Below are 27,648 nucleotides of genomic sequence, written 5' to 3'. Positions count from 1 at the left end.
GAAGCTCAGCGCTAACTTTTATACGTTCTGCCTTGGCTCCATAAACCTTTGGACCGCTCTTTTTTAAGAGCAGTTTAATGACTGCAGTTTTCAGGGCGAGTGAAGAGACTTGTTTACAAAGGGAATAAACGTGTGTAAGCATGTGTGTGTGTGTGTGTGTTATAAAAGTCAAGGACCTACCTTTTTCTACTTGGATTATGTACTTGGAATTAAGAATACTTATGTCAAGCCTTAACAGAGATAATCAAATTCAATTGGAAATAATTGTACATGTTACTTACTTACTCACGTTTCTGTACAACTTTCAGTATCAGGTTGTTCATACAGGAAGATTATTCTTACCATGAATGTTCCTCGTTACACTTTAAACTTTAGTTTCCTGATCATTAAAACAAATATATATTTATTTTTAACAGTTTATATATCTTGAATCTGATTATTATTTATTTTTTAAAACAGGTTAATAATTTAAAAGTATCAAATATGTTGTATTCAGGATATACCAGTTTTGGGGATTACCGTAATACATATAATGGTATTACATATTCAGGATGAAAAAAAGGTTGCTCTACAAATGGGGTATTACTAGCAGGATTACAATCTTACTAAAGGGCCAATATGTAGAAATACATATTGTTTTTGCACTTTCCCTTATCTAATCTTGCCGTTTCTTTTCTCCATTTTTGTCAGGTTGGTAACCTGCTGATGGAGAATGCCCAGCTGGCATTACAGTCTGAAAGCATGAAATCCAGAGCTGCTGCCATCCAGGCCAGGTCAGCTGGATTTCACTCTACTTTCCCTGAAAGCTCTAATGCACCTCTCCTCATTCAGTACAGCCTGGGGCTCATTGATTAGCCTATCAAGCATGTTCACTACCCTGCTACCATTTTCAGGTTTCATATTGGTATTCTGTGCCTCTACTGTGACATGTCTCCACACTTTAATGTTAAAAAAAGCTCATTATTTTTCTTATTCTGCCTTTTCACCCTCTGTCTGAAACCAGAGCCCAGCCTGCTCTGATAGTGATGTCGCTATGTAACAGAAGTAAACAAGGGAGTCCAATCTTGGAGTTTCAGGCACAATAAGCGAAGCAAAGGTGTAGAATAACTACATATCGCTTTTCCAGTTATACCTGTTAGGCTTCCCGAGAAGTGACTGGAGATGAGAACCCGCTATGCAAGCACTAAAACTGAGACAGTGGTGAAGTGTCAAAAAAGGCTTTATTTTGTCCACAACACTGACAAGGAGTTGACGAAGAGAACGTAGAGGGAAGACGTGGAGCTGGGCTGACCAGGAGGGGAGGCTGGACGTGGATCTGGAACAGGAAAAACAAGCAGGATTAGGAAATAATTTCCTTTCACAAGGAGCATCAAAAAGTCACTAGGAAAAACACTAGGCCTGGACGATAGTTTACCACTGAAGAATAAACGAAGAACTGGCGAAGTCTGAGGATGGGAACCAGGGTTTTAAGCAGGTGCAGGTGAGTGGTGGCAATCAGTGAGATGAGCAGCAGCTGAGGAGAGTTGGCGGGAATCGAAAGTAGGACAGCCACGCCCAGCCAGGAAGACAGACACACAGATAAACAGACACAGAAGGGGGAAAAGAAGGAGGAAGTACTGCAGATCCTCACAATATCTCACACAGGCTCCGCCCTCTACTGGACTCTATGGCTACTACTCTCTACCATGCTATGCTAGCATTCACATACTGAGTTGCATAAACGTAGCTTACCTGAATGCGCGCGCAGGCCCACAGTATATAAGGCGGCTATGCCTCCTGACTGTCATCCTTTTTCTCTTCAGCGAGCAGGACAAACAACTGAAAAGCTAAACGTGATAAGAGGAAAGAATAAGAAAAGTAATGGATTCACCACTCCTTGAGCCCCGGCCTTGCCCTACATGTCCTGGTTTAATTGCGGGCGCTGATCCCCACCGCCTTTGTTTCGAGTGTTTTGGGCCTGACCACGCTGTGGATGGCGTAAAACATTCCCCGTCCTGAAATGCCTGCCGTTCGCTCCCGCGGCTCAGACACCAGCATCGTCAGGAGCACTTCCTGGCACACTATGTCTCGCCGGACGAGGTGCAGGACCAGGAGGAACTCGATGCGGTTGAGATGGAGGACCAGGAGGTGGCCGGGGTGTGTCTGTCTGTTTGCGGTGTGGCCGTGGGTTAATGCCACAGCATGCCAGTTGAAACAGTGAACGATCGCTATTGTGTACTTGTACTCTTAGGATGTAATGGTATTATACAAAAATATTGTAGGAGCACAGAAACAGTGTTCAAATTCTGCTTTTACAAACTTATTTTGGTTGTGCTTACCTTGCAAAGTAATGTTATAAGTGTCAAAGGAATGTTTTAATGTAAATATTAAGGATAATATTGTAGCGTGTCCAAGTTAATAGTTATTTCAGTTATCAGATGTGCACAGTTTAGTACATTTGTAAAGTTATTTAGGCAATGTTGTTTGTGGGAGTTATGGAGAGACCGCCCCTTCCAGGTGTGTGTGTGCATTCTCCGGTGTGTGTGGAGAGAGTATACGAGACGGTAGGAGTTGTGTTCGAGTGTGGGGAAAAGTCATAATGAGTGTTATACTATTGATTGGTTCTGTAAGGCATGGCTGTGGCCGTCAATACCAGAAAATAAAGAGAACGTTTTCGACATTGAAGGCTCGAGTGATCTGTCATCTTGAATAGCGGTGAACGCTACAATATGAACAGGCTCGTGCTTGGCCCACTGATGTTGTTTGTTTATTTATTTTGAAAATGAACTAGCAACGCCGTGCTGTCATATAGCAACTGCTAAGCTACTGCAGCAAAAAAATCCTGGCGCCGCCCATGCTATGCAAGGACAAGTACTCGAAGTGGTTACCTGTTATAAATACCTAGGTATCTGGCTTGATGATTGTCTTACTTTTAAACTTCAGGTCATTAATCTGCTTAAAAAGCTGAGGGTTAGACTAGGTTTGTTTTTCAGACACAAGTCCTGTTTCTCTTTTGAGGCCAGGAAAAGGCTAGTCACTGTGACCTTTTTACCTGTGCTGGACTATGGTGATTTGATCTATATAAATGCACCTGCCCATTGCCTGGAAAAGTTAGATGCCGCCTATCACAGTGCCCTGAGATTTGTTACTAACTGTAAAGCACTTACTCATCACTGTACCCTGTATGCCAAGGCAGGTCTGCCTTCACTAACTGTACGGAGGCTCAGTCATTGGTACATGTTCATCTATAAAGCCATGTTGGGTAAACTACCTTTTTATATCTGCTCTCTGATCTCTCGACGAATTGAAAGTACATATTGCCTGAGATCTCATGTTTTATTAAATGTGCCAAGTGCTAGGACTGTCTTAGGGAAGAAAGCTTTTAGTTGTGCAGCTCCACTAAATTGGAACAGTCTGCAAACATGTTTAAAACTGAGCACTTTGGTTCCCCTGCATCATTTTAAAACTCGGCTGGGTGACATGCTGTTTGATATTCATGGTACCTGTCACTGTAAATAGAGTTTGTAAACTGTACCCTGCACATTATGTTGTTTGTCATCCTTATTGTTGTTCTGTTGTTTTTATGATGTTACATGTGTAACCAATGTGCTGCAGGTCACCCTTGAAAAAGAGATCTTTTGATCTCAAGGCGCTTCACCTGGTTAAATAAAGGCTGCAAACAAACAGTTATGTAATGCACTGTTGTTGGGGGGAGAGACCGCCCCTTCCATATGAGTGTTTGTGTACGGCGGGCATGAGGCGTGCATGACGGGACGAGTTGTGTTCATATGTGGAAAAGTCATACTCAGTGCGGGGAGCGCTGGCTTTATTGCTACTGTATCCGTAGCAGCCCACGCAATAGTTGGGACTGTGTACTGACGTCCGTAAAAAAGGTTTGCCCCCCCAAGCGCAAATGTCAAACTCCGCCTATGAGCAGTGAAAACGTGCACTTATTAACACACACAGTTGCATATTTGGCTCAAAAAGCGTGGAATGTTGGTTACTTTCTCCATCTAGGACAGTGGTCACCAACCTTTTTAAGCCCAAGATCACCGACCTTAGCCTAGGCTAGGTGAAAGGCGAGATCTACCTATTGCAGAATTGAGTGAAAAAGACGGCCCAGACAGTGCTTCCAATTTGAGGCCTTTTATATAGGCTAATTGCATCTGAATTACTCTTACAATGAAGGCTCCATAATCAGCTCACGGCATATAGGCAGGGGTAAAGTGCTATTTTTTATGAGTGCGGGGCGGACCTCACCTCCTCTTTTAAATATTGAAGTTGAAAGCATCAATCTGGTGCACTTTGAGAGCAACATGAAGAGATCTATGGATACCTCTCTCAGCACCCATATGAAACAGAACTGTAAACAGATTTTCTTTTTCTTTATGGATATTTTACAAATCACTCCCCTTTTAAACTCTATTGTTGTTTTACTGCCATATAGTATTTCATACCTGTTTTTCATTTATTCTCTTATTGTTTGTATAACTATAATGATCATATGAAGGTGTGCCGCGGAAATAATCTTTTGAATAATTTGTGACAAAACCGTTCTAAACACTCAGAGAGTCCTTTAGCTCACCTGAGCCCCACAGTCTGACAGGGGAGGACTCTCCTCCAGCTTGTTGTGGAAACAGCTCCTTATGTCCGTTAGTGCAGCTAGCTAACCAGATGCTAACATCACGGTCCCCGCTAGCACCGGTCCCTCTCTCTCTCTCTCTCTCTCTCTCTCTCTCTCTCTCTCTCTCTCTCTCTCTCTCTCTCTCTCTCTCTCTCTCTCTCTCTCTCTCTCTCTCTCTCTCTCTCTCTCTCTCTCTCTCTCTCTCTCACACTAAATGCTCTCTTGCCACACACACACAGAGCCGAGCTTGAATGACACAAGCACACGTGTATTTCCATGCAACTCTCTGATTGGTCTGGTGACTTGCCTCTGTTGCATTCACTGAACACGGGAAATTGCATCCCTGCCGTCCTCTCTTGTGTCATGATGAGATTCACGTAAAGCACGGTTAATGTATTATATTATTGAGGTGTCTCAAATATACGTCAATCAAGTGGCACCTGCTAACAGGGTGGTGGATTTTCGTTGGATTTCGCTCTTGAGGAAGTGTTATTGAAAATGCTGTATTCTCCGCTAGAGAGCTTCACCTCAGCCATTTCGAATGTGGCGCGCACAGCAGCAGATTGATGCGCTGCAGAGGTTATGATTATGCGCGGTCCCGCGGGGGAGAGGTCTGAGGATTTAAACATTAAACTAAATTATTATTATTTTTAATATATTTATTATGCAACACCCACGTCCCGACCCGCATCATCTTTGTTTTACCCAGAACCGAACCCTGAAAAAAGCGTTTGAAAAGATACCACCCGCGAATCACTTTTTTTGCGGGTCACCCCCAGGTCGCCGCTTGGCGCCGTGGTATCATGGATGTATAATAAGAACTGGATACAGCGTGGGAGGCGGGGCCTAATTCATTCCTATGAGAGTTGCTCATTAGCGCATGATGACAAAATGGCCCAACTTTTGAGAGAGTGAAACGTCACAGATTACCCGGCATGCCTGAGAAGTACCCGTATGTGCACTCATAGAGCATGCGCAACTTTAACCACGCCGCCCAAAAGGCTCGTTCACATTAAGCATGTGAAATTGCGTACACGTAACAGCACCGCGCGTTCATGACAGCATGGTACTGGATTTATATTAACGAGGCGACAGTTAGCAGCTAGCGGCTAGCTAGTAAATTATGCTAAATTACACATCAATCGTTATGTACTTTTATATTACGCTGACATCAGGATCTAGTGATATCCAAGCAACAGAGCTTCATTTAGCATGATACTTGTGTGGGTTGTACATGAAACCACTTGGTAATATATACAAATGTATATGTTGAAGCCTGTTATGATCAATTGTGAGTTAAAACTTTATCTAAAAAGTGAAGCTGATGATGGATTACTGTGGTGGAGTTAAAAATAACAATAGCCTATTTCTTTTTGAAATGTGATGGAGTAAAAGGATAGTAACTGTGATTATTCATGTTAAGTAGCCCACAAGTAACTAAAACAATTGCAAGTGCAATAAGAAGCTACAGGAACGTTAATCTACGTCGGTAATATTAACTTTATTTAATACAACATTTACGGTACAAGATTTACATCATACAGCCCATGTAGTATAATATTTTACAAATGATGAATTACAGCAAACATGTGCAATATATCCATTATTACAGCTCCGTGGGCTGGCAGTAAGGCGATATGGTCCGTTCTTATTGTGCATCCATGGGTAAAGATAAACGCATGTAGTGCTGAACACATAACATGAGCGTGCCGGGCGGCGCGGTCCCGTGGGTTAGATGCGCGTTCATAATGCCGAGGGAACTAACTCTCAGAATAACGTTATTAGCACATTTTTACAACTTGAGGAACGAATGTTTTTAATAAGGGCTATACAAGTGTTCATACTGGGTAGTTTATTTAGTTTTAAAAAAATTATCCAACGAGTTACAGACCACTCTTTCCCCATGTAAGTCAATGGGAAAAAGCGTTTCCGGGCCCAGCAACCTAAAGGAAGTGTAGTACCGCCGTTTGACCAGCACGAATATTCTCATCAGACTCCGGCGCACTTCCTGGGGGCTTGCGTGGTATGTAGAGGTGACAGATGATGGTGTGCCAGGTGTGGACGGTTCCTCAGGTCTGGGGGGCGTTGTCTCTGGAAGCAGGTGCAATAGGGGCGTTACCCACTCTGGACCAACCTCTCCAGGCTTGGCTCCTGAGAGGGACAGGCTGAGACGGGAGGGGCTGTCTGACAAAGTTATTCAGACTATCCAACAGGAGCAGGATCCACCACAGCCTGTTACAGGCCAAAGTGGTTGGGATTCCAGCGGTGGTGTGAAGAAAGGAGTCTAGAGCCTCTATCGTGTACGCTGGGCTCTATTCTGTCCTACTTACAGATACTGGTGGACAGGGGGCTTGCTCATTCCACAATTAAAGTGTATGCAGCAGCCATTTCGTCCTGCCATGAGGGATTTGGCGGCAGGTCAGCCTTCAGTCAGCCGTTTATGACGCGGTTTTTGCAGGAGGTCAGGAGACAGCGCCCAGTGGTGCACGCCTCCGCCCCGCAGTGGGACCTGCCGTTGGTGCTCGAGTATGGAGTCAGATTTGGGTCAATATTCTAGCGCGCAAAACAAGCTACTCACGAGCGGAAAATGTGCTTTTACACGCGCATTAAATGACCCTCGCGCGCAGATTAAACCCTCGCGTGCAGATTAAACCCTCGCGCGCAGATTAAACCCCCGCGAGCGGCTATGCGCTCGCTCGCGAGAGAGACAGCCCTCTTGCTCGCTCGCGGAGTCTGTCTGTAATATATATATATATATATATATATATATATCTTAATGCATTTTATATAAAACAATATATTTTTGAGTGGGCTGTATCTGTCGAAAACTGCTGTATGCACCTCCCTTACGAAATGAACTATAAATGAATTATAGTATTACTATAGTATACTATAAGAGTTGTTTAGTGTCCTTTAGTAAGTTTGTAGTGTTCTGTAGTATTTTTCACCAGCTATTGTATTACAATAGTTTTTTCTGTAGTGCCATTGTATTAGCTATAGTAGCCCTATACTATTTCAATAGTAATACTATGTATCTAGATCTTTGTAGTATTCCTATATTATTTTAAATAATATAACTATAGTATAATATATAGTGTTTCCGTAGTTGTTTTTTTAAACACACTATAGAACACTCCTAATAGCATGATATTGTCATAGTGAATGCATTTTATTACTATAGTGTTTGTAAAAGTATTACTATAGTGTTTTTGTTGGTGTTTCCGTATTAAGACTATATTATTTTAAATAGTACTACTATAGTATAATATATAGTGTTTCTGTAGTTGTTTTTTGAACACACTATAGAACACTCCTATAGTAATAGTATGATGTTGTCATAATGAATGCATATTATTACTATAGTGGTTGTAAAAGTATTGCACTCCTAGAATTAATGTGTAATTTTTTTATATCAAATTAATTTATATATATATATTAGCTGTACACTTTACGAATATAATAGTTTTTTATGGACAACTTTACCAATCAATCTCGTCCAACTGATCTTGCAGCTGTCACTCCTCGGCTCTTGGTAGTTCAGGCATTTATCAAACCTGGCAACTCCGGGGTTCCTGGCAGCTGTCAATCAAAGTCCAGTGGCTCCGCCCCAAAGTATCAGAAACTTTTCACGCACGTGTAGACAGACTCCGTGAGCGAGTGAGGCTGACACTCCCGCGAGCGAGCAAGAGGGTTTAATCTGCGCGCGAGGTTCATTTCATGCGCGTGTAAAAGCACATTTTCCGCTCATGAGTAGCTTGTTTTGTGCGCTAGAATATTGACCCAAATCTGACTCCATCCTCGAGGCTCTGGTCACAGAACCATTTGAGCCTCTGGAGCTCTCCTCCCTAAAGGCACTGTCATGGAAGACAGCGTTGCTGCTTGCCTTGACTTCGGCCAAGAGAGTGTCCGAGCTGACCGCTCTGTCGGTGCACCCGAGTTGCCTTTTGATCCGGGGTGACCGTAGCAGGGCGACACTCAGACCGAACCCCTCCTTTGTTCCCAAGAACCTAAGGAGTTTGTTCAGGTCTTTACGTATGGGTTTAGTACAGTAGGTATCTGACCCCCCTCTGGGACATAGTCTACTTATGTTTTTCCCATGCTCCTTAGGGACTCGGGGAACATGCTGCGCAGTAAACTCCATACAGAGGCTCTGTATCCTCACTATTTTCCATGCACACTCTACACGAGGTAAGCGTGTGTGAGTGTGCTCTATCCAAGCTGCGGCCCCGACTTCTCCACGGTCACAACCGGATGAGAGGAAGTTGGGGTGCGGTGGCTGTTAACCAAAGGCCGGTCAGGGGAAGTGTGATGGGTCGATGTTGTTGGACGACAGGGCGTTTATCCATCAGGGCTCCACCCTCTACTGGACTCTATGGGTACAGTGGGTGGAGATATAATGGGGGGTTACGTATTGTAACACTAGTTATATAAGCGCAGGCGGAGCCCTCTACCTGGGGGCCCTGTCTTTCCTATGCCGCTCGCTGAAGAGGGTGTAGGATGACAGTCGGGAGGCGTAGCCGCCTTATATACTGTGGTCCTGTGTGCGCATTCAGGTAGGCTCGCTCCGATTGGCCGGCTACGTTTATGCAACTCAGTATGTGAATGCTCGCATAGCATGGTAGAGAGTAGTACCCATAGAGTCCAGTAGAGGGCTCCGCCTGTGCTTATATAACTAGGGTTACAATACGTAACCGTGTAAGTTAGCGCTGAGCTTCAGTCTGCAATGTTCAAAACAACAGATAAAGCCAGAAATCTAGGTGTAGTCATGGACTCTGACCTGAGTTTCAACAGTCACATTAAAACTGTTACTAAATCAGCCTACTATCACCTAAAGAATATATCTAGGATTAAAAGACTAATGTCACAGCAGGATTTGGAAAAACTTGTCCATGCTTTTATCTTCAGTAGACTCGACTACTGCAATGGTGTCTTCACAGGTCTCACTAAAAAATCTATTAGGAAGCTGCAGCTGATTCAGAACGCCGCTGCTCGAGTCCTCACTAACACTAAGAAAGTGGATCACATCACTCCTGTTCTGAAGTCTTTACACTGGCTTCCTGTGTGTCAAAGAATATATTTCAAAATACTGCTGCTGGTTTATAAAGCACTGAATGGTTTAGGCCCAAAATACATTTCTGACCTCCTGCAAAATTATGAACCATCCAGATCTCTCAGGTCTTCAGGGACTGGTCAGCTTTCTGTCCCCAGAGTCAGAACTAAACATGGAGAAGCAGCGTTCAGTTATTATGCTCCAAATATCTGGAACAAACTCCCAGAAACCTGCAGGTCCGCTGCAACTCTGACTACTTTTAAATCCAGGCTGAAGACTTTTATTTTTGTCGCTGCTTTTAATTGAACTATTCATATCTTAGACTGCACTGTAACTTTGATCCATGTACTTTTTTCTTTTAATGTTTAATTGACTGCACTGTAACTTTTATCCATGTATTTTTTCTTTTAATGTTTATTTTATTAGCTTTTCTTTTTAATGACTGATTTTAAATGCCATTTTCTTAATCTCTTTCATTTTTTGTAAAGCACTTTGAATTGCCTTGTGTTGAAAAGTGCTATATAAATAAACTTGCCTTGCCTTGTAAGTAAGTAAAACTTTATTTATATAGCACCCTTCTCAACACGGATGTACAAAGTGCTTTACAGTACAGTACACAGGACACAATTCAAAGTACAACTATAACATGTAGAATAAAAGGCATAAAACAGCAGCAGATAATACATAGGATAAAACATACGACAAAACACCAATAAAAAAGACAGCCATTAACTCACCTCCTCCGACGACCCAAAGGCCTGTCGGAACAGGTGTGTCTTTAACTGCCCCTTAAAAATCTCTATTGAGGCAGAGGTTTTTATTATCTGGGGGAGTTTGTTCCAAAGCCTTGGGGCCACCACCTCAAAGGCACGGTCACCCTTAGTCTTTAGCCTGGTTCGGGGCACCCTTAGGAGGCCTTGCTCAGAGGACCTCAGGGCCCGGGTTGTGATGTGCGGGTGGATAAGGTCATTGATGTAGGCTGGGGCGTGGCCATGGACAGCTCTATGTGTGAAGACCAGTACTTTGAATTGGGTTCTGAGATGGACAGGGAGCCAGTGCAGGGCAGAAATAATCGGAGTGATGTGGCATGTTTTTTTGGACCGAGTCAGTAATCTGGCTGCAGCATTTTGGACCTGTTGTAACCGGTGTATTGATGTTTTGTTGAGGCAGGAGAACAGAGCATTACAGTAATCAAGCCGGGATGAAATAAAGGCATGGATAGCCATCTCCAGTTCTGCATTGGATAGAACCCCCCTGAGCTTGGCAATGTTCCTGAGATGGAAAAAACAGGTACGGGTCAGAAGTTGTATGTGTTTGTCTAGTAGCATAGACTGATCGAAGGTAACACCAAGGTTTTTTATGTTTGCCCTTATGTTACCACTGAATGAACCCAGATGGCTTGCTACCTTAGAGGCGATGTTATCAGCCGCCAAGATCAAGACTTCCGTTTTTGATGCATTGAGCTGTAGGAAGTTGCTTGACATCCACTCCTCAATTGCAGACAGACATGTAATGAGGGTGTTTACTTTTTCCATTTTGACAGGTTTGAAGGAGAAGTATATCTGGATATCATCTGCGTAACAGTGATACGAGACACCTTCAAATTGGCTAATTAAGTGGCCCAATGGCAGCATGTACAGGGCAAAAAGAAGGGGGACTAAAACAGAACCCTGGGGCAGGCCGCAGGATAGGGGAGTGCTATGTGATGAGAACGGGCCTACCGCCACAGAGAAACTTCTCCCACGTGTCACCTAACTCAGGCAGTTCCCGCCCTGTGGGCCAACCTGCATACACATCCAGGACGGGCTTTGTGTTGGCACTTTTCCTTATGTATTGATGCAGAGTGACACCGCAATTTTTTGTTTCTCTTTCTAGTTGTTTTGCGTCTCTTTACGATTGTATATCTTTTTGTAGTCATTTTGAATCCCTTCGTAGTTGTTTTGACTCTCTTTTCAGTAATTCTATGTTTTTTTGTTGTTGTTGTGAGTCTTTCGGCGCATTTCCACTATAGCGCGGAGCTCGCTTTAAGCGTGCCGAGACGTGCGGGGCCCGTTTTTGGTTGCGTTTCCACTTAGCGTAGTACCGGCTAGTTTCACAGTTTTTCTGGCCCCATAGAATTGAGGTTCTTTCCGGGCCAACAACCAGGCTGAGTCGGGCTGAGTATGTTAAACTAGAGAGAGAATCGCTGGCAAAGGGGCTACAACTACAACAAGATGAACATATTTGACCGTGATTTAATTGTAATACACGTTTCAAAATGATGCCGAAGTAACAACATACTGATACCAGTTAGTAAAAACTATGAATTAATGCTTTGACAAGTCTGCAGACAGACGGCAGGCGAAAAACCTTTTAAAATGCGTGTTGTCTAAATGGAGATTGGCTAAGCTAACGCAGTGTATGCTCCGACCGTCCACACTCACAACAACGGCCTATACAGACATAAAAAAACCAGCGACTGTATTCGCCATGACACAGGCAGTCTGTGGTTTGTTTGTTTAACTTTTGTCTAGTTTTTGAACAGATATGAGGAGCTGTGAGCTTGAGTGCTAACAGCTAACTGCTGATGTTGTTTTTCTCATTGAAGATGACGTCACGGCTCCGCCTACACTGTGTTACTATATAGATACTACCCCAGTTCCTAAACTGTAATGGAAATGCGCCATAAAGTGAGCCAGTCCTAACAAGGGAGGCCTAGCCATACCGAGTGAGGCCGTGTAGTGGAAATGCGCAATTTGTGTCTCTATAAACCTGTTATGTTCTCTTTGTAGTCTGTTTGAATCTCTTCCTGGTCCCTATTAGGAAACATTTTGTAGATGAAGGCCAAAAGGGGGCTATGGTTGGCCAGTTGAGTAATCCATCCAAGAAGATTGTCAAACACCAATATGACATCTTTCAGTTTAAACTACAATATTCCACCACTTAATGCACCAAATGTAAAAATTCATATTTTCTCTTTCCTTCCTGTGTTCAAACTAGGATTTTTTTGTATTTTCTGCATCCCATAGTACATCATTTTTCAATTAAACAAAGAAGGTGGCTTACTGTTTGTCTGTTGGAATCCTAGGTGTGAGACGGAGGAGATTACCACCCTGCGTCTGGAGCAGCAGGTGGCTGTGCTCAGGGAGTCCAAGAGGAAGGTAGACCAGAGCAGCACCACCCTGCAGGCAGACCTCCGTCACTCCATGACGGATCTGCAGGAGATGCACCGGGAGTTTGAGGTCACTAAATGTGCTGACATCTTTTTTACTCCTCTTCTTTTTTCCTTCCAAATCACCTCTCTCTCTTTCTTTCTGATGGTGTTATCGCATATGTATGCAGTCTCACACAGGCCTTCTCTGTAGAGTGGTGCATAATGAGTCCTAAAACCTGGAAATAACTTAGCATTTTACCATTTCTTGTCCCCTTGTTTCGTAGTCAACATTTTTGGAATGTTGTTGTGGTTAGAAGCCTGAAATAAGGTCTGTTGTTAAAATAAGCTTACAAGAGTTTTACTTTCTCTTTTTTTAGACATAATACAAATCAGTGAATACTCCACTCTTGGATGTCTAAATCATACAGTGTCATACAAATGGCGGATGCTAACAAGTAAACTAACAAATGTCATCAAGCATTAGCCGCCTTTAACTTGGCTTTACGTTAGCTTTTTACTTCTGGTGATTGCATTTGTTTCATCAATCACAAAGTGGGGTTAATATATGGAGATTATCCTGTTGAACAAAAAGTGATCATAAACACGCAAGCTCTTGATCCCACTGAGTAGAATAACTATCGTCCTATCTCAAATCTTTCTGTGTTATCAAAGATTCTTGAGTCCCTAGTTTCTACTCAGCTAAAACTTTTTTTAAATTCACACAACATCCTTAACCCTATGCAATCTGGATTCAGATCAAAGCACAGTACTGTAACTGCAGTCTGAAAGTCTTAGACGATATTAAGGCTGCTCTGGATAACAAATCTGTTTGTGTTGCATTGTTTATTGACCTAGCCAAAGCATTTGACTCTGTAGATCACCACATTCTGTCTAATGTTATGTTGATGTCTCGTTTATGTCATAACGCCATTTGCTGGTTTCAAAGTTATCTAACCGACCGTACTCAATGCGTCAGGTTGGGTAGTACTGTCTCTGACCCTGTCACCTTGGAGAAGGGAGTTCCACGGGGCTCTATTGACCGTCTACTCTTGCTCTATTTTTCTCTCTCACATCCACCTATCCATTCGCAAACAAGTTTCATCCCCCTCTTTGTCTTGTTTTCCTCTTCTCACTCTTCACATCATTCAGTCATCCCTTTTCTGTCTCCCCCCCCCTCTCTTTCCCTCTCCCTCCCCCCGCTGTTTGCAGGCAGCCCAGGCTCTGCAGCTGCAGCGGGCCGGCTCCTGCGATCTTCTGTTAGCAGCAGCAGGAGGGGAGTTGGAGGATGGCACAGCGATGGAGCTCACCCAGCTCCTCGACCGAATCACAGCGCAGTGCGACCAGGGAAGGAGTCCCAGCCTGGGGGCCGGGTCCAATCTGCTCCCTGGCTTCGCTGGGCCCAGCCACTCTGGGGAAGCAGCATCCAGGACACACGGAGGAGTTCTCAGTGATGTAAGAAGCCCGTCCTGCATCCTATCCTTTGTTTTAAGCTTTGTTTATGTTGCCCTGGCCCACTGCCAGCCAGACACACCTTCAGAGGCAGCTCCAGGCTCTCAGAGGCTGAGGGATGCTTCTTAAATGTTAGCCTTGTTTTTGACTGTGGTGGAAGGCTGCAGGGGTTACGTGTGTGTGTGTGTGTGTGTGTGTGTGTGTGTGTGTGTGTGTGTGTGTGTGTGTGTGTGTGTGTGTTGTGTGTGTGTGTGTGTGTGTGTGTGTGTGTGTGTGTGTGTGTGTGTGTGTGTGTGTGTGTGTGTGTGTGTGTGTGTGTGTGTGTGTGTGTGTGTGTGTGTGTGTGTGTGTGTGTGTGTGTGTGTGTGTCCGTCCGACCGACCGACCGACCGACCGACCATCTTGCAGATTTTTGTTCTTGATTGTCTCGTGACTGAATGTTTTACTATAGCACATATTTACAATATTGTGTTATGATCAGTTACTGGGTAAATGATCCCTGATCTTCATTAAATATTCATGAGGTAATTTACAATCTGAGCTTTGTCATGCAGAATTGTCATCTAGTGATAGCATTTCATTTTAAAGTAGGAACTGTTTTTAAAAAAAGAAAAAGGGGCAGTCTTTTATTTTCCCAGTGTGCACCAGCACAATGACTTTGGTCTAACATCGACAATAAAGTGCCTTGGCTAACTGCTGCAAGCTAGCACAATGCTGAAATGAAGCAGGTTTCATAAAATGATGTGGTTTGGATCAGACTTTTATTTGACTGTCCACCTACACAACGCTGCAGTCAAAAGCCTGCAGGATGTCCATAATCATCACAGGGGGATATTGACAGAGGAAACAGTGCTGTACTGTGAATGATACCAGGTCATCTGCTGGATATTATATAATGATAGTAAACAGATTTTGCTTCGTGGGAAGATTTTGATTGAAGATGCCAACATGTGCATGCAAGCTATAGTGAAAACTCTGACTTAGACAACAAAAGTACTTTCAATCTTCATTATTTTTAAGAGACCCTGTTTGAGTAAATGATACCCTGGGGAGTTATTTTTACACTAACAAACCGTACGAATGGATCGCTGGTGTTCTCTAATGTGTTTCTTCCTCATGAAACATTTGGCAAGATATATTGCATTCTTTACATTGCTTTGCTATTTAGTTACGTTAGAGACGTTTTTCCTAGGCCTTTGTTTTACAAAATGTGTTTCTAAGTGTGTTTGTTTGGTCATCATGTTTGTATAACTATTAAGTTATAGTATTTTCCTTCTACCTCGCCTCCTTGGGGCTTGGTTTTCAATTGTACAATATCAACTTCAGCAGAATAATGAGCTTTTGAAGCTTTAATGCATTCCCCAGAGGTCAAAAGGTCATTCTAGGCTATTAACAAACTACATCACGGTCACATGGCAAACACATTAAAAAAACTGTCGACTTTGAGACAAGGGAACCGAAAGTAGTAACATGTTAACTAATTTCCGGGTTTGAGGACTCGTTTCTGCACCACTATATATCCAGGAGAGGCTGCTTCGCACTTTTACTTCATTACATTTCAGGGCGACATATTGTTTTTACATTACATTATTGCTACTTTAAGTAGTTTCAGTAAGTACCTGATTAAATGCTTTGCTTGTTTGTTTGAGTTATCAATAAGGAGGAGGATCATATTGGCCTAATTGTGATTGTCATTTTACTTTTAACTAAAACATGCTTGATGCATTGAAACAGAATCTGAGCATCATTGGATTAATACAGTAAACAGAGATAACTTATTTAACTTAACTTCTTTTTCTTTAGTTTTTACTGTCACAATATTGTCATAACTGCGCTGAGGCAGCTTCTCCGCTTCACTGCGTTTGAACGGGATTAGAGGAGCTCCTAACAGCTGTACAGAGTACACACAGCTGTGTTTGCACACAGGCCTGGGGTCTGCTCTGCAGTCTGCTTACCTCCGCTGAAACACACACTACCAACAGCAGCACCTGCGGCCGCTTCACCTCTCGCTGTCTGACTGCAAGTGGGAAAGAATGGTTGATAATATTAATTATATTTATAAAGCACTTTTTTAAAAATCCTGTCAAAAGAATGATTGATACAAAAAACAAAAAACGATCACAAACAAAAAATCATCATGTTCAAAAAGTTTCCTTGTGTTATCACTTGAGGTTGAACATTACCGTAGGGGTGTCACCATTTTACTAATCTATATAAACAGATTCTTCACATTTGTAGGCAACAGGACAAGATCCTGGTATAACAAATGTTCTCGGTCAGTTAGTTTAGTATAGTAGTTAGTATCAACCTATCCTTTTTGAGCAATTTATGGTTGGATGCACATTAACTGCCTATTCGGAGATAAAATTAGGTGTTATACATTGTCCAGAAGGCAATCTGGGAACCCATTGGTTATTATATCTGACGTTGATTTAGCATTCCATTCAGATGTGGCCTTTTAAAGAGGCCATATTATGGTTTTAGGGGTTTTTCCTTTCCTGTAGTGTGTTTTCGGCAATAGCAATGGTATCTCCACATTTCTAGCTACATTGGAGTGGTGTTTCTGATATGTAGGCAGGGGTGGAACAAATATTTAGAGAATCCCTTTTGACCTTGTGTGGGACCCACTAATATTGGGCCTAGTAGTGGACATGAAACTGTATTGTATTGCAAATGCACTTTATTTATATATTGTTTTATTTTTTTGTATTTAATAAATCTGTAGTTTTCTGATGTATTCATGTGCAATGCCAATTTTTATATTTAGTAGGTGAAGTTACATTTAATGGGATTAAAGCTCACACAGGCACAGAGGGCAGCTCAGGGGTCCTTCAGGTGAAACGCAGTAGACATCACTCATTAGACAGTGCAGAGTGTATGCAGCCTCGCGCAGTGATGTGCTTGTTACACGTTAGATACGCTACTGTGCTGATGAGAAGTTGTATAAAAGTATTGACACAAATGTATATTGTTTATGAAACTAACGGTAATACTTATAATGTATTTATTTATATGTTGTTTTATTGTAGTTTTGCCTGTTTATTATCAAACGTGTAATGTGATACATGCGTCACCTGCTGAAAATGAACGACCAAAGTAAAGGATTTGGTTTTAAACTTATGCACGCCTGGCTCCTTCGCGTTGCGTCGAAAAGGAGCCAGTTGAGGTGGTTTGGGCACCTAGTTAGGATGCCACCTGGGCGCCTCCCTAGGGAGGTGTTCCAGGCACGTCCAGCTGGGAAGAGACCAAGGGGTAGACCTAGGACCAGGTGGAGGGATTATATCTCTTCGCTGGCCTGGGAGCGCCTTGGGATCCCCCAGTCAGAGCTGGTTGATGTGGCCAGGGAAAATAAAGTTTGGGGCTCTCTGCTGGAACTGCTACCCCCGCAACCCGACCACGGATAAGCGGGAGAAGATGGATGGATGTACCTTTCATTTCCAACTGTGCAGCAGGCTGTGTGTGTGTTTTTGGGTGAGATGTTAGTGGTGGTGTTAGGGTTTGTGTTCCTCATTTAATGCCTGTCTCCTCACCCAGGAAGAGGCAGCATGGGCGCAGGTGAGCCTCGGCGGCGCCGCCCTGCGGGAGGCCCGGGCCGAGCTGGCCGAGGCCCGGAAGCAGTGGCACTCCCTGCAGGTGGAGATTGAGACCCTGCATGCCTTGGTAAGAATACTCACATCGTCACTTATCACCACGGCCCAGTCCCAACTATCACACTGATAACACTTCTTCCATGGGAGGTTGCAGAACGTGTACATGTTTTAAGAAATGGAAAATAATGATAACGACAAATAATAATACAAAAATCCTATTCATATAATTATACTTACACCTCTGTTTGTTAATTTATATATACTTATCATTATGCTTGTTTGGTACATTCTTGTTAACATTTATTGGCAATTACTGTCTTTATATTACTTTACTTTATATAAAAAATAAATAAATAATGTATTTCTTATTTTTAACTTGCACTTTAATGTGAAGAGTTTCATTGTCTTATTACAACTCTTTCTTTTTCTATATATATGTATTGAGCTAAGTTCAATGGAACATAAGACCTAAGGTGTATGTATACGGTGTTGTTGAGTATTAGACTAAAGAACCGTGCAGTCTTAATGAGGTCTCACTTACCCCTTTCACACCAATGCAGCTCCCGTTCTAGCTCCGTGCTTGCGCTCTTCTGGTTCGGAACCGGTTTTTCTTTTCAGCCTCCGTTTTGCTGCTCGTCCACCAGAGTTTATTCTCCCGTTAACTCACGGCAGCGGCCGCTGTAAAGTCTTCACTGTCTGACTGTCACACAAGCAGTGGCGGCTCCAGGGTATGGCTGGGGTAGGCTACAGCCATACCAATAAATAGCTTAGCCCCACCATGAAAAATGATAGGGTTAGGGTTTAGGGTTATATTCTATATTTCTATCATTGACCTTCTACTTCCCCCTATGTATGTACTCTTAATATTTTTTTCATCAAATATAACGTATTCAATAACGTACTTTAACCACTAGGCGGTGCACACAAGGTACACACAGCATACAATGCCATAATAACTTTGTATTATTAGTGTAGGACACTTATGTATGTATAACATCTGAAGATGTGTAGTTTTATTCATGTTTTCACATCATTTTACAGGATATTGCTATATTATTTCTCATGTTTTACTTCTACACATTAATATCTGATTTGTAAAACATCACAGACAGAAAGGTATATCCGTCATTTAATGGTAAGCTATTGAAATTCTGAATCCATAGATGTGTCTCCCATCACCCAAAACCCCTGACTATTCTCTCAACTCAGTATTTACATTCTTATATTCAAAGAAAATCAGTAATATCTTTAAAAACTACAAGTCCTTTTATATCAGCTGTGCACCGTTATGGGGTAAATATAACCTAGCTACCAATTGGAAAAAGTCAGCCGAATTAATATTGATACTGCAAGGAGTCGTGTTGTGTGAAGAGAAATTGAAGATGTTGTTTAATTGCTGATACAGTTATGATCCACGTCACATATTCAGTTTTGGTGGCAGTTTGTCCAGAAGTCTTCTAATCAGGGCTCTATAAATAAAGAACTACGGCAGATGTGTAATATTTAATGCAGCCGAACCGTGTATTACAATGCCGTTATGTGTTGACTTCCAAAGAGAAAAGCAAGCATACTCAGATTAAAGTATTATTTTCAGCCCTGGAAACTGACCCAGTCCGGCCACATGAAATGTCAAATGTTAGAAATCCGCTGTTTATTTTTTAAAGTTTTACGTCCGATTCACTCCTTTTTTTTCTCTCTGTACACAGCTCCAGTTTGGGCATTGGCCTGTCATCAGATTTCATTTTTAGTTTAAAATTATTTTTGATGAAATACTCCAAATCTCCTCCCTCCATAATTGCACTTGCTTCAGTTGCTTGCTACTTTTTAAGGGCAGTGATGACAGTTACAGTACGAACTGAAGTTGATGCGATTTGATTGGATTGTGAGGCATGACGTGAGCCTCATCTGATTGGTCAATCCCTCGATTTATTTTCACCAAGGGAAGACAATTTCGGCTAGCCTCCTCTCGCAACAGAGTGCAATCTACTGTTTCACCATAACATCTAGAGGGGCGCTGTAAAATACTCAATGAGAATGGGGGAGAGATGGGCCAGCAGAATAATTACCGAAACTAAACGAAGTGTTTTTATTTAGTTAAATTATAACTACAATCCAAAAAAACAGGGGAAGCCTCCTTGGCCTCCAGGAGAAAACGCCACTGAGTTCAAGGGATAATTCTCACCCACCTCTTGCTCTTGCCCTGCACTTGTATGTGTCAGTTGAGCTGGTTCTTCCACCAGCTCAACTCTGTCCCTCATCATGAACGCAGGAGGCTGGCTGTATATCTGAACTTGCGCCCTCATCATTCTCTTCATCATCTTGCACTTGTTCTTCTAAGCTGCTGCTGATAGTGCTTGTCGCAGCGCTGCTGCCAAAAAGGTCTGTCAATTTTTATTTTCGTTTTCTTTGAATTGTATCCATGTCCAGAGATCTGGATGGTTCATAATTTAGCAGGAGGTCAGAAATGTATTTTGGGCCTAAACCATTCAGTGCTTTATAAACCAGCAGCAGTATTTTGAAATCTATTCTTTGACACACAGGAAGCCAGTGTAAAGACTTCAGAACAGGAGTGATGTGATCCACTTTCTTAGTGTTAGTGAGGACTCGAGCAGCAGCGTTCTGAATCAGCTGCAGCTTTCTAATAGATTTTTTAGTGAGACCTGTGAAGACACCATTGCAGTAGTCGAGTCTACTGAAGATAAAAGCTTAAAATCAGACCTGTTTTTAAATTAAATCTGACGGCAGGCAGTTAGCTCTGATCACCTATGATAAATGCGCCACACCTAATCGCCGGCCAATCAGCCACAGAGCTCCCTCTATACAAATCAAACTGTAGACGGTGGGAAAGCACCGACAGTATTGTTTTAAATAATGGTCGGAATGTGACCTGTGAGCCTTCTGAATTACCGTGGGACAGCACATTCTAAACTAAAATGTTCAATCAATAAAGTAACATCTTATCTTATCTTAATAATATCTTCATATTAATAATAATAATAAATCATACAGTTTGTGTCCGAAAGGGAGCAGGAGGAAGCAAACACAAAAATATACAAAAAATATACTGCATATTAAAGCAAACGATTGTAAAGGTAAAAGTATGAGCATAACAAATAAAGAAGTGTAATGTAAACATTTACATTATTATTATGATTATTTAAAATATAAAGACTATATATTATTACAAGATTAGATATACTTTATTTCTGTCTCTATAGCCTACTTGATCTGTCTGTGTTGTAGTTTTGTATGTCTGGTTATGGGTATTTTCATCCTTGTATATTGTCTGGTCCTTCTTCCTGTGTTTTTCCTCCCGTTCGTTAGTTTCCCTGGTGTGTCTAGTTGTCTGATTGTTTTCACCTGTGGCCCTTGTGTTTCTCCTCTGTGTCTCGTCTTGTGATTACCCCTTCCTGTATTTAGTCTTGTCTCTTCCTGTGTTCAGTGTCGGTTCGTCTTGTGTTGTGAGTAAACTGCGGTGAGTGTTCTGTTCTGTCTCTGAATATTGTAGCCTTGAAATAAAGGAATTATTTTGTCACTTAAAGTGGTCCACGGAGCCTCCAAAAGACTTCTAAAAGAAGCAAGGACAGGAAGCCAGCTCGTACTCAGGTACCGGTCCTAGCAGCCATGGTTCCGGCTTCAGAACCGGACCTTACAGCCATGTTTCCGGCTTCAGAACCGGACCTTACAGCCATGTTTCCGGTTTCAGAACCGGACCTTACAGCCATGTTTCCGGCTTCAGAACTGGATCATACAGCCATATTTCCGGCCATGGTTCCAGACCTAGTACAGTCCCCAGCAGCCATGGTTTCAGCCCCAGTTCTGGCCCGAGCAGCCATGGTCCCGGCCCCAGCTGCCACAGTCCCCTCGAGTCCCTTCTCTAGCCCCTCCTCTAGTCTCTCCTCTAGTCCCCTCTGGAGTCCCCTCTCCAGTTCCCTCTCGAGTTCCCTCCTCTAGTCCCTCCTTTAGTCACTCCTCTAGTCCCTCCTCGAGTCCCCTCTCTAGTTCCCCTCTCGAGTCCCCTCTCGAGTTCCCTTCTCTAGTTCCTCCTCTAGTCTCTCCTCTAGTCCCCTCTGGAGTCCCCTCTCCAGTCCCCTCTCCAGTCCCCTCTCGAGTTCCCTCTCGAGATCCCTCCTTTAGTCCCTCCTCTAGTCCCTCCTTTAGTCCCTCCTCTAGTCCCTCCTCGAGTCCCCTCTCTAGTTCCCCTCGAGTCCCTCTCGAGTTCCCTTCTCTAGTCCCTCCTCTAGTCTCTCCTCTAGTCCCCTCTGGAGTCCCCTCCTTTAGTCCCTCCTCTAGTCCCTCCTCTAGTCCCTCCTCGAGTCCCCTCTCTAGTTCCCCTCTCAAGTCCCCTCTCGAGTTCCCTTCACTAGTTCCTCCTCTAGTCCCTCCTCTATTCCCTCCTCTAGTCTCTCCTCTAGTCCCCTCTCTAGTTCCCTCTCGAGTCCCCTCTCGAGTTCCCCCTTGGTTCCCCTCTCGAGTTCCCCCTTGGTTCCCCTCTCGAGTCTCCTCTCGAGTCCCTACTTGAGTCATGTCTCAAGTCCCTACCCAATGTCCTGGTCCGTTGGAGGTTCTGCTGGGGCTCCTGCCAACTCCATGTCTGTCTCGTTGGAGGTCCCGCCGTCTACTCTCCTGCCGGGGGTCCTGCCAATCCCATGTCCTGTCCCGTTGGGGGTCCCGCCGTCTACTCTCCTGCCGGGGGTCCTGCCAATCCCATGTCCTATGCCGATGGAGGTTCCGCTGGGGGTCCTTCCGGCTCCATGTCCAATCCCGTTGGAGGTCCCGCGAACTACTCTCCTGCCGGGGGTCCTGCCAGCCCTGTGTGCTGTCCCGTTGGGGGTCCCGCCGACTGCCCTTCTGCCGGGGGTCCTGCCAACCCTGTGTCCTGTCCTGTTTGAGGTCCCACGAACTTCTCTCCTGCCGGGGGTCCTGCCAACCCTGTGTACTGTCCCGTTGGGGGTCCCGTCGTCTGCCCTTCTGCCGGGGGTCCTGTCAACCCTGTGTCCTGTCCTGTTGGAGGTTCCGCCGACTGCTCTCCTGCCGGGGGTCCTGCCAATCCTGTGTCCTGTCCCGTTGGGGGTCCCGCCGACTGCCCTCCTGGCGGGGGTCCTGCCAACTCCTGGTCCTCTTCCGTGGGGGATCCTGCCGAGGCCTGTCCCACCAGCGCCGGTTCCTGTCCGGCCGACACCGGGTTCTGCCCGGCCTCCTGAGAGCCGCGGTCTTCGCCCTCGAGCCCTGCCCCCTGAGTGCCGCGGTCCTTGCCCTCGGGCCCGGCCCCCTGACTCTTCCTGCCACTGCCTTCGCCCCTCCATAACCCCCTTTTCAAGCTGTGCCTTGCCCCTGGGCTGTCAGCCCAAGCCCGTCCTCCAGACCCCCTCCACCCACCCTGTTGGCCCTAGTTTTGTGTCCCTCCTCCGGTCCCCCTCCACCCACCCTGGTGGCCTAGTGATACGATCATTTTAAACAGACCGTTCAACAAAAGGATACCCACAATCTAAATATTGGATTGTTCTTTCTTAGTAAGATCCAATTTTCATTACAATTGTGGTCTTACCTTGACTTGAAGATGAAGTCCATGCTATCCTTCTGGACAACAATCTATTACTTTTTTGTAAAAGTCCTCCTTATCTTCCTCTAGCTTCAAAAGTCTAGTTTGTTGTTTGCGTCTACTGTCTCTGCGTAGAATAACAGTAGCAACAAGGACCTGTGGGCTCACGTGCGCCCCCTTCAGTGCGGCAGAGGTTATGGCTGCCTCCCATGGTGCTTTTTTCATTGCCGTTGTACGGCGAGCCTAAATATCATATATACATTAAATAAGTTATTTAGAGACTATGGATGGCGAGGATAAATGTAATAAAGGGATCTACAAACATTACATTGGTGATCTACAGTGAGATGGTAACAGGCATGCGCTTAGGGCCCGCTTTCCAGCCAGTTTCTGTGGGGTGACGTATTTTGAGGTGAGGCAGATCTCATCTGTGCCTCACCTCACCCCACAGTAACTGGCTGGAGAGCGCTCACAAAATAAGTGCCCGCGCTAAATTAGTGCCCGCGCTCCAGCCAGTTACTGTGGGCTTACGTGAGGCAGAGCTCGTCCCTGCCTCACTTCTCATCGCTACCCGTAGTTGTAGCGGAGCTCGACAAATTTGCTGATTTTGACTATAAAAAGTGATTGGAATCATACATTTAAATCACATTTACAACACAGATCAGTGGAGACATTTTATTATTACTATTTAGTTTTTCTTTAGTTGTTTTTCCGTTACATTGTAGTATATGACCAGTCTATGAGTATGACAGGTGAGGCTCTGCCTCCCCTGACAACACATCCTCACTCCCAGGTCGGCCTATGTTGACGTTATGTCAAGTCCCCTGTCGGCTTTTTCCAACGCAAGGGGGGGGGCCTTAGCGTCCATTTTCAACGCAAGGGGGGGGCCCTTAGCGTCCATTTTCAGCTTTCCGGGATGTCCATATGCTTCTATAGACGCTCATGGAAGCACGGCATTCGTTTGTGTCGGCTGCCCTTAAAGGCAATGTGAGCGTCCATTCTCATTGGATAACGGAGAATTGTACACCCGGAAGTAAGTATTCCCCTTACTGTCGATTGGTTTTACAGTGATATCTGCACTACTCATCGACTAAAAAACACCAGATTATCCTTGTTAATTACACAACATTGATTGGTTTAAATTGTGTGCAATGCTTTTGTATTTTTCCCCTTCGATTCGGAGAAACAAATATGTTTTCGGAGTAAAGGATGGCAGAAGACACTACACTACCCAGAATCCCCAGCTATCGTTTGGACTACACCATGTGCTCTGTTTGACGTCACGTGATCTTCAAATTTCTCCCTGAAGAAAAAAAAAACATGGCCGAACTTCGTTTTATTCTCGATGGAAAATGCCTATTTTAAAGTTAGTTTGGCCATTAAAATGCGTTTTGATGTCATTTGATGCGAGAAATATGAGTTGTTATTTCAGATTGTGTGCAGTGGATGTACATGATCTTTAGTTTGCTAGTTATTACGAAGATTACTTCAGGAAATTGCGTCCATAACGTTTTCATTGTTACCAAGGTGGTTGCTAGGGACGCTGCTATCGATATTATTTCTGTTATGTTGTGTAACTGTTTAATGGTGTTATCTTTATTGCTACCCCCTTCCCCGTCAAGGTATAGTGTTGGTCCACAGCGAAAACATATTAGTTTAACAAAATCCGCATCTAAAGATAGCCTACGTTATTTTCCCATGTGCAATTCCAGTCTCACATCTCACAGCACATCGTCATTAACAAATAACGGAAACAGACCGAAAACATTGAAAAAATATACAATAATACTTTATTCCGAGTGTGCTTGCTTTTCTCTTTGGAAGTCATCACATAACGGCATTGTAATACACGGTTCGGCTGCATTAAATATGACATATCTGCCGTAGTTCTGTATTTATAGAGCCCTGATGAGAAGACTTCTAGACAAACATGAGGAACTGAAAACGTGACGTGGATCATAAATATATCAGCCATTAAACAACATCTTACATTTCTTTTCACACAATACGTCTCCTTGCAGTATCAACACTAATTCGGCTGACTTTTATATTTGATCCAATTGGTAGATAGGCTATATTTACACCATAAAGGTGCACACCTAATATAAAGGGACACCTAGTGGTTAAAGCATGTTATTGAATTTCATTATTTGTATCATTAGATATTAATAGGATCCCTATAAAGTATATGAATTACTCGTTATTCTCTACTAATAGTTCATTAAAGACTGTATATAATGACTATTTTGCACATCCCTTTCAAGATTTCAAGATTTTCTAAGGTTTATTGACATATCATATAGGCCTACACAACTATGGTGTAGTTATGCATTGAATGAAAAACTTGGGTCGCAGGTTCCTCAATAGTGCATTACAAGACATCTATCAATATTTGTGCATACCTCCAGCAATGTTAACTATGTTGAAGCACTTATTTTAACTGATATTCTACATAATGTATTATACTCTTATAAGATGTATGTAGATATTTCATCTCCGACCTTGTCAGGTATTGAACAATCAATAAATAAAGAACACAGAATTGTTGAATATAAAACACAGAATTTGTGTGATTATACTAAATTATTTACAAATAAACACCACTGCATATTTAACTGTTACACATGCTGATGTAACGCAAATGTTCCAACTTGAGATCAATAAAGTATATCTTATCTTAAGCTGATCGATGGCTATACTGCCATATTTGCAAAATGTGCCTCTGAACCTTAACAAGTGCATGTTTCAGGCTTATCAATTAATGTAATGTAATGTAATGTTATCAATTAACAACAGGGGTCACAAACATAAGACCAGCTGTTAAATAAAGCTCTTCTGACCTTAGCTGGCAGGTGTGTATATATATATTAATGCTGCCCATTATGGGCACAAGCAATTTTCACCCATTTATTAATTATATGTTTTAAATGTGAGTGTTTCCTATCCCCTAAACCTCCAGGGATGTACACAGTTTAATACTGGCAACTTCTTATTATGGGAAATACGGAAACGTCTTTTAAAACTACAACTCCCAGTAGAGACGTGCCATAGATACAGAACATGTTGCGAAACAGAATAGCCAGCATTTGTAGTTCTGGGGACGGGGTGGGGGAGGGGGGACGCGGTGGACCCGTTCAAATCCAGTTTTGGACAGTCTGCGTGGTTCCATCCCATTTCAAGTGCTGTTCGAGGCTCGGCGTAACCCTCGGAGCACACTCTCCAATCACAGAGCTTGAGGACTATCACGGGGTTTGTCAAACAGAGCACATGGTGTAGTCCAAACGATAGCTGGGGATTCTGGGTAGTGTAGTGTCTTCTGCCATCCTTTACTCCGAAAAAACATTTGTTTCTCCGAAACGAAGGGGAAAAATACAAAAGCATTGCACACAATTTAAACCAATCAATGTTGTGTAATTAACAAGGATAATCTGGTGTTTTTTAGTCCATGAGTAGTGCAGATATCACTGTAAAATCAATCGACAGTAAGGGGAATACTTACTTTCGGGTGTACAATTCTCCGTTATCCAATGAGAATGGACGCTCACATTGCCTTTAAGGGCAGTCGACACAAACGAACGCCGTGCTTCCATGAGCGTCCATAGAAGCATATGGACATCCCGGAAAGCTGAAAATGGACGCTAAGGCCCCCCCCCTTGCGTTGAAAATGGACGCTAAGGCCCCCCCCCTTGCGTTGGAAAAAGCCGACAGGGGACTTGACATAACGTCAATATAGGCCGACCTGGGAGTGAGGATGTGTTGCCCCTGACTGCACGTCGCTGATTTTGAGCAAAACACTTCATAGATATGTTTTTTATATATTTTGATATATCTGAGACCTATGCTATTGCCTAAAAATAGCATGATAGGTGACCTTTAAACGTTTCTGGTTCCATGTTGCCTATCAATTTTGGTTCTTAAAGAGGGTAAATATAGGTCATATGCCAATTTCACGCCAAAAAAACAACAATTTAAGAAAATCTTAAGTCAAAATCATATTTTAAAATCACTTCATACAGTATTTTCTTTTTTATAAAACTATTTTTAAATAATCTCTGCATTGTTTTACATGCAAAAGTTAGTTCTAACACACTGTCAATATCTGTTTGTGTTTCCTGTTTTATAATTGATATGAATGTGTTCACCTCTCGTGTTGTGTCTGTTTTTACTTCCTGTCTCTATTGTCCCACCTGTTTGATTACCTGATTGTGTTTATTTGATGCCTCTGTGTTTTAGACCAGCTGTGTCTTGTCCTTGTGATTAGTCATAAATGTTTTTTAATTT

The 27,648-nt window shown here is 43.2% G+C and overlaps 1 protein-coding gene across 2 annotated transcripts in view; it reads left to right on the top strand.

Annotated features, from left to right (window-relative positions):
- krt222 (keratin 222) overlaps positions 1–27,648 on the top strand; it is a 57,537-nt gene that overhangs the window by 4,524 nt on the left and 25,365 nt on the right. Inside the window, exons 2-6 of one of the 2 annotated variants that reach the window (XM_034240344.1) lie at positions 691–773; positions 1,004–1,480; positions 12,721–12,874; positions 13,996–14,238; positions 17,770–17,895. In XM_034240344.1, coding sequence (XP_034096235.1) covers positions 1,452–1,480; positions 12,721–12,874; positions 13,996–14,238; positions 17,770–17,895 — 552 coding nt within the window. In that variant the 5' untranslated portion in view covers positions 691–773; positions 1,004–1,451. The remainder of the gene's footprint in view (positions 1–690; positions 774–1,003; positions 1,481–12,720; positions 12,875–13,995; positions 14,239–17,769; positions 17,896–27,648) is intronic. The other variant, XM_034240343.1, reaches the window with a different exon arrangement.

This window comes from Gymnodraco acuticeps, unplaced genomic scaffold (assembly GCF_902827175.1).
Source record: "Gymnodraco acuticeps unplaced genomic scaffold, fGymAcu1.1, whole genome shotgun sequence".
Taxonomy (NCBI): Eukaryota; Metazoa; Chordata; class Actinopteri; order Perciformes; family Bathydraconidae; genus Gymnodraco; species Gymnodraco acuticeps.
The sequence above is the reverse complement of the archived record's forward strand: the minus strand, read 5'-3'. Positions and strand labels throughout refer to the sequence as shown.